At 43.3% G+C, this 7513-nt stretch overlaps 1 protein-coding gene across 1 annotated transcript in view; it reads left to right on the top strand.

Annotated features, from left to right (window-relative positions):
• The window catches only part of ptpn4b (protein tyrosine phosphatase non-receptor type 4b), a 62769-nt gene extending 58734 nt beyond the window's left edge, over nucleotides 1-4035 (top strand). The window contains exons 25-27 of the mRNA XM_042081631.1: nucleotides 709-857; nucleotides 1676-1811; nucleotides 2652-4035. Of these exons, the coding sequence (XP_041937565.1) occupies nucleotides 709-857; nucleotides 1676-1811; nucleotides 2652-2765 (399 nt within the window). The 3' untranslated portion in view covers nucleotides 2766-4035. The remainder of the gene's footprint in view (nucleotides 1-708; nucleotides 858-1675; nucleotides 1812-2651) is intronic.
• Nucleotides 4036-7513: the final 3478 nt, after the last annotated feature.

The following is a 7513-nucleotide window of genomic DNA, read 5'->3' as shown; positions in this document are numbered from 1 at the left end:
ACGCGATGATGCTAGCACGTTAGCAGCGTTTAGCTAACTATGCTAACGTTATTTATCTACAAGTCTCCTCCAAGTGACAATCATATTATACACAATGCTGGCAATGCTGAGAACAATAAACATCCTTGTTTATCTTACTTGCATTGAGTTTGCTGTGTGGCTTAATCTACAGATGTGGTGGTGGGGCACTGTTTCATTATGGTTTGCTAAGGAGTAAGTTAACCCTTTGTTTAAAATAGGGGAGAGCTGGGAGGATAGAATTGAATCTAATTTAACACAATTACAGAAAGCATAATCAAGATTGAAAGCCATTATTCTGTGTATCGGTGTTGCCTCAATCCCATACATTTCGTTTGGCCGTCCTTTTCAACTCGCATCACTGTAAAAAAACAGACAAAAATCAGCTGCCCCCAATGCATTTCTATGGAACCGTAAGTTGAAGCTGTCGGAGAGCTACTGAACTGTCATTGGCTCATCTGCGTTCGATGGGCGGGGCTTGCAATCGGTCAATTGCTGTCTGTAACAACAAGCATACTCAAGTGTCATCACAATGCATTACCATGTAATTGGGATCTATCTGGAAATGAAGCTCAGCGCTACTCTACTAACAGGATAAACAACTGTCCTCACACATTCCATCTTTATCTAGAGGTGTGTTGGGGTGTTGGTGGTGGTGTTGTTGTTAAACTGACCCCGTCGTCCTCTCAGACCCAGGAGGAGCGGCCACTGACCCAGCTGCAGTACATGGCCTGGCCGGACCACGGCGTCCCCGACGACTCAACATACTTCCTGGACTTCGTGGGTCTGGTGCGCGGCAAGAGGGAGGGCAAGGATCAGCCGGTTGTTGTGCACTGCAGGTATTATTGTTTGTTTGGTTTGGTTTATAAGGGACCAAGTACACTTTGAAACGTAGATGTTGCCATTTGATGTATTGTGCCAGTGTTAGCCTTAGGCTAATTTACATAGGTAGGGTCATAGGGGTCTGTTTGTCTTTGGTAGACAGACCAGTGGTATTGCCCAGCTTCCACCCCCCCCCCCTCTCTCTCTCTCTCTTTCTTTCTTTCTTTCTTTCTTTCTTTCTTTCTTTCTTTCTTTCTTTCTTTTTTCCCCTTTTCTTTCATTCTTTCTTTCTTCCTCACTCTCTCTCTCTACCCCCCCTCTCTCGTCTCCCTTCTCTTCTAAGTATCTCTTGCTCATTTTGTTTGTCACTTTGTCTCCCTCTCTCTCAGATTGACTCTTTCTCTATTACTCTGTCTGTTCTGTCTCCTTTCATCTCTACTTTCCTTTCTCTCCTCTCTGTCTCCTCTCTTTCTCTCCTCTTTCTTCTCTCTGTTTCTCCCTCTCTCCCTCCGTTTCTCTCCTGTCCCATGTCCAGTGTTTCTCAGTGGCTTGTGGTGCTGCTGGAGGATTTAAGGGCAGCTCTGAGCGCTTACTCATCCGCTCTGCCAGCAACAGAAATGCAGCCAATCTCACTCACACACACACACACACACACACACACACACACACGCCTCGTGCTAAATCAATATTTGATAGTCCTCTGCCATTTTCCTCTTTGAGTTTTTTTTTTTTTTTTTTTTTTTTTTTTTTAATCCCTCTTTTTCAATGCTTCTCTTTCTGCACCTCCTCCCCCCTCTCCCCCAATCTTGCTCCTCCTCATGCTCCTCCTCTCCAGTGCTGGGATTGGCCGGACGGGAGTTCTCATCACCATGGAAACAGCAATGTGTATGATCGAGAGCAATCAGCCTGTGTACCCATTAGACATCGTGAGAACAATGAGGGACCAGAGAGCCATGATGATTCAAACCCCAGTAAGTGTGTGTGTGTGTGTGTTTTTGTGTGCGCGCAAGCAATATCCTTAAGGGCAAAATGAGGAACTAACGCCCCCATAAAAACTGCAACATAGCATTTTTAAAGGCTGATTTGCACATCGATGTTGTTTTTTTTTGTTTTGTTCTGAGCACCAGCATTAAAGAGCAGCTCTGTTGATGTAAGGGTTGGAGGATATGTGCCCCCACCCCCAACACAACCCCCCCCCCCACACACACACACACACACACACACACACACACACACACACACACACACACACACACACGCTGTAAAGGCGTTCCAGATTATGCAACCGTGTCTTTTGTATGACTTCACTGCACTCGTTGCCATGCCAACTCTGAGGCATTGCCGTGCATCCCGGAACCTTCTGGCAGAACAGATTGTCAGTGAGCTCACTGTCTCTTCCTGAACGTTTGGCTAGTTGTGTGTGACAGATAGAACACTATTAGGTACAGATATATCATTTTCACCGTAACATACCTCTGTCTCTCTCTCCCTCTCTTTCTCCCTCTTACTTCCTTTCTTTTACTCCCTCTCCTTTTTTTTTCTTTCTTCCTCCCTCTCTCTCTTCCACCCTCCTTTCTATTTATCGCCCTTTCTCTCTCTCTCTCTCTCTCTCTCTCTCTCTCTCTCTCTCTCTCTCCTCTCTCTCTCTCTCTCTCTCTCTCCCCTTCCCTCCCTCTCTCTCTCCCCTTCCCTCCCTCTCTCTCTCCCCTTCCTCCCTCTCTCTCTCTCTCCCTCCCTCCTTCCTTCTCTCTCTCCCCTCCCTCCCTCCTTCCTTCTCTCTCTCTCTCTCTCTTTCTCTCGTCCCTCCACAGAGCCAGTACCGGTTTGTATGTGAGGCGATCCTGAAAGTGTACGAGGAGGGCCTGGTTTCTCCGCAGTCGACCCCGGTCGAGGAGGAGCCTGGAGCGGCGGCAGACCAAGCCTGACCGGCTGCGGTGCCACTGACCCATGTGCAGCGCCCCCTGCTGACTGACCATGTAGGGGGAGGACACTGACTGGAGGGGAAAGCGAGAGGGAGAGAGGGGTAGGGAGTAAAATACGAAACAAAACAAAAAATCTAAGCACTGATGCACTTTATGTTAACAAGAGAAAAAGAAACAGTCATATGTGGAGATTTATGTTTAAACAAACAAAAACAACAACAAAAAGAAAGAAAATAAGTGGGGGGAGGGGAATTACATAAGGTTGCATAATTTGGTATTTTCTAGAATTAACAAGCTTTTCAGGGTGATGTTGAGTATGTGTGGATCGCTGTAGTGCCATAAATTAGGACAAGCCCGGTGGAACAACATACCAGAGAACAATCGGACAACAAGACAAGACATCAGCGCTCCTTACTCTCATGGCAGGCTGTCTATTTTAAAAGGATATTTATTATATTTTATTTGTTTAAAAGAAGAAAAAGGCTTATAGATTCTTTATTCTTTATTTTTTTCTCATGCTGACATTCTAAATTGGGGAAATAAGTATCACTTCTTTTTTTAATTATTATTGTGATATTCTATTTTTTTTTTTTTTTTTTGCATTTCCTGCAATACAGTTCTCACTCATGTGATCATTGACAATGTGGTCATGTGACCTGTATGATCATGTGATCAGGATCGGAATCTCTGCTGAAAGGACGTGAGCTGTTTTTGGGCAGGGAGTGATTTTGTTGTTTTTTGTTTTGTTGTTGTTTTTTTTTTTTTTGTGTGTGCTGCATAAACTGGATCCTTCTGAAACTGGACCGGAGGCTTGTCTCCTTCCTCGTGCTCACTCTTCTCTCACACACACACACACACACACACACACACACACACACACACACCCCAGTCATACCTGCCGCTCTCTACAGGGAGATTCACAATCCACCCATTACTTGGTGGGCACTATATGTGTGCAGTTTCTTTTCTTTGTGTGTGTGTGTGTGTGTGTGTGTGTGTGTGTGTCGGGGGGGGGGGGGGGGGGGGGGTTGTGAGTGATAGTGCTAGCCTTTCAAGTGCTCATGGTTTTTTTATGGTGCAAACATCCTCTGCCAGTCGCCTTCAACTCCCACAATGCTTTGTAACGATTCCCCGCCCCACCTAAATTACCAACAAACAAACTGTAGATACACACGTCTTGATTTGTTTTTGAAAATGTTCCTTTTTTTTTTACACATTTGCTTTCAAGGTACACAAGCTTCAAAAGCAAGTACTAGCTTAAAAACAACAACGATAATAATAATAATAATAATAGTAATACGATAATGAAGACAATGCAGTCAGCAACAGCGGTATGACTTGGACTCCGTGTGCCGTGGTGCATGTGTACTGTCAAACTTGTGAAAATGTTTCTTACGCTGCCAAAAACCCCCTTTATATGTATAAGCTGTGTCCTGCAATGTAAGCTGATTGGCTACAGCTGACATCTGTGCTTCAGGTGCTGCCGTCTTGCCATTTGTTTAGCTTGTTTATTGTTTCTTAATTTTTGTTTTAATTTGTTTGTTTTTTGGTACAGTGAGTTTTGTGAGGTATGCCTTGCCACAGGGAAATGAAACTTTTTGTTTTTCCCTAAATGTATCTAATTTATCTTATCTTTAAAAGAAAAAAGAAAAAATATGAATAGAATGACCGTCAATTCTAAAGAGTCTTACTGAGCTGAGTGAGAGTGTATTCGTGTTTTTTCTCAGACAAACATCACCACTCTCACCAAAGTTCTATCACACCCAGAGGGCGCTTCTGCGTCCCTGACTCCCCAATCCCTGTAAACCTGACATGAGTTTCTCACACACACACATACATATATATGCACACACACGCTTTCTCTCTCTCTCGATCAAACACTGACCCGAGTTGGTGCCGATGCCCAGATAGTGGGCACACGTGTTGAGTTGGCACTGAGGATGCCCCCAGTTCTGCCGGCAGAGCTTCATCCTCAGGGTGTCAGGTGGTAAGGCCTCTGGAAACCTGGTCCTGTCATCTTTAGCTGACTAGTATTATTTTTTTATTTTATTTTATTTGGATTATTTCAACTGTCAATCACACAGACACTTACGTGAAATAAAATAGGAGTGAACAAGTGATACATGACACATGCAAGTCAATAACTCAGATGACTTTAAGGACATTTGCCTCTTGTTTTTGTTTGCTAGTTTTTTTTTTATTATTTTTTTTTTTATTGGGGCTTCCAGGACCAACATGTTTTTCATCCTCCTGAATGTTCCGTAACGAGACTTGCTGGGCTTAACTAAGTGTTGTAATGGCTCCTGAGCTAGAGATTTGCTATTGATATCATTTAGTGGGGGGGGGGGGGGGGGGTGTCGGGGTGTCGGTCGGGGCTATTTTTGTAAAAGAGACCCTTTTGTGCGCCCCTGGAATGGACAGCACTTTTGCAGCTGACTATGTAGACGACAGCTCTACGTGAGAATTCAAAGTTTGAGAGAGTGTGTGGTGGGGTGGGGGGGGGGGGAGTACGATTTTGAAATTTTATTTATCATTAAAAAATTTGTGAAATAAAGACACCTGTAGGGGATGGGGGGTGGGGGAGTCTGATCTACATAGTGTCACCTGTTAAATATCTGTAAATACTATGTTGTATATTAAAAAATCTCATGAAAAGAACAAGAGTGTGTTTTAAATGTTGTTTTTATGAAGACCACATGGGGGAAAGTGGTCAAGAGACCTTTTTTAAAAGTTGTAGTGCCAGAGACTTTCTAATGAGGAGACACAGCACTCAAAGACTCTCCCATAGAAATGTATGGGGTTAGTTCGTAATGCAAACATGGCAGTCATCTATACATATTCCGCCTCTTCCGCCGCCAAAAGTTGACATGTGAATACATCATGCCAATTGTGGTATGTTCTGAATACATCGTGCCAATCATGTGTTGTGATGTCGCAGCTGGAGCCATGTTGGTGTTGATGGTTGGTGAAGCCTTGCGCACGTGCAGTTCTGCCCGAAATAGATCTCCGATTAGTGCCCAAAATGCGTTGCAATATGGCCGCCGAGTGGAGGGACTTGCCTAAAAGGACTTTTTTTTAGAGCTGAGTGGCTCAAAGTTGGGAACGCCTTCACTAGCAAAGAGGAAATGTGGCTATTCCACTATCAGCCTCAGTATTACTACATTGGGTATGTTTTTCTTTTCCCTGTTTTATTTTTTGTTAACCCTTAAATGAGTGGGTTTTTGAACATTCTAACATAAGATTCCGTTCTGCAACAATTCAAGGTTCTAAAATTCTATGTTGAAATCTTAAAACGTTCATTTTCCAACATTCCCGTCAGGACACCGTTAATGCCTACCGTAACTGCCTGCATACACATCAGTGTTGGACTAAATCAGTTGGTTGACCTTTGTGATTGAATTTACATGGTTTTATTTCTGATACAGCTGTCCAAAATGAGTGTGTGATGTACAGTCCATGTGCTGAAACTACTGATAATGTTGGAAGTTTGGACACGGTCATTCAAATTCACACATTTGTTCCTGCTTAAGATGCAGAGGCTGCTTCCTTAGATTAGCGCTGGCTGTACTGTGGACTTGATGTGTTTCAGTTCTGGCATGGATCCACCTGTAGGCTGCACCCGATCCATCTCACGCCAGAATCAGAACTGCTACGAAGCCAGCCACTATTGCTTGACTAGAACCAGATGAGATGTTCCAACCCATGGTGAGATGGGTGAATCTGAGATTTTGTAGACCAGTTGGGTATCTTCCATTATTGTCTGGACAAGACATGAAACAAGACTTCAGCACAACTGTGGTTTTGACAGTGCTTAAAGCAGTGGTGTCATCTTTTGAAGGTGCTCTTTATGAATAGGCATTTGCAATACTCTTTACAGAAACTGAATGTATGGGTCCTATACATCAATGTAGAAATTGTGTATAGTGTGTGTAGGCCTATATATACATATATTCTGTGTGTGTGTGTGTGTATATATATATATATATATGTGTGTGTGTGTGTGTGTGCAAATAAAAAGACCCATGCCTTACACCTAATGACCGACAATGGGCGTCACCTCACACTTTTTAGGGGGCACGTCCAGGATTTGTGCAAATGTATGTTTTTCTTGTAAATATGAGCAATATCATGTGAGTCGAGTGCCGCTGTTGTGTAAGTGAAGTCTTTGGTTTGTGCTTTTTCTCTGACCTTGTTGACTTCTTTTAGTCTGAGTGGTGGTGATGACTAATGATGAATCACTCTAACTGCCTCCTCATTATCTTTAGTTGTCCCATTTGGTGTGATGTTTGTGTGCATTTTGTTAGCAAAGCAAATTCATTTGCTTCTCTTTGCTATTCGACTCAGCTGCAGTGTATTTGGTTTGAGGGCAGTAGCTGTTGTTGATAGGATGTTGTTGTCTGTGTTCTCACAACAACCTACAGTATAGGCTACCACTCTGTTAGGCTACTTAACATTGGATGGACTAGAATCTATGCATCTCAGTGACATTCTTTAAGACCAGTGCTACTGACTGATCACAAGGGAACTTGTCATGCATGCTTGTCATGAGTTGAACATGAAAGAAGCCATGCTCTGATGATCTCTTTTCATTATCGCAATCTCTTATAAGTGGAATATTGTGTTCAGTTTCAGCCAAATGGACTGTAAAGGGTCACACTTGGGTTTTTAAGTGATAATTGTCATGTCCCCGATGTTGTCAATAGTGTGTTGTCTATGCTGCTTTACCTACTCAAGAGAGAAGTCTAAGCCTA

The sequence above is a fragment of the Alosa sapidissima genome, chromosome 23, assembly GCF_018492685.1.
Source record: "Alosa sapidissima isolate fAloSap1 chromosome 23, fAloSap1.pri, whole genome shotgun sequence".
NCBI lineage: Eukaryota > Metazoa > Chordata > Actinopteri > Clupeiformes > Clupeidae > Alosa > Alosa sapidissima.
Note: the sequence above shows the minus strand (reverse complement) of the source record. Positions and strands in the feature narration are given on the sequence as shown.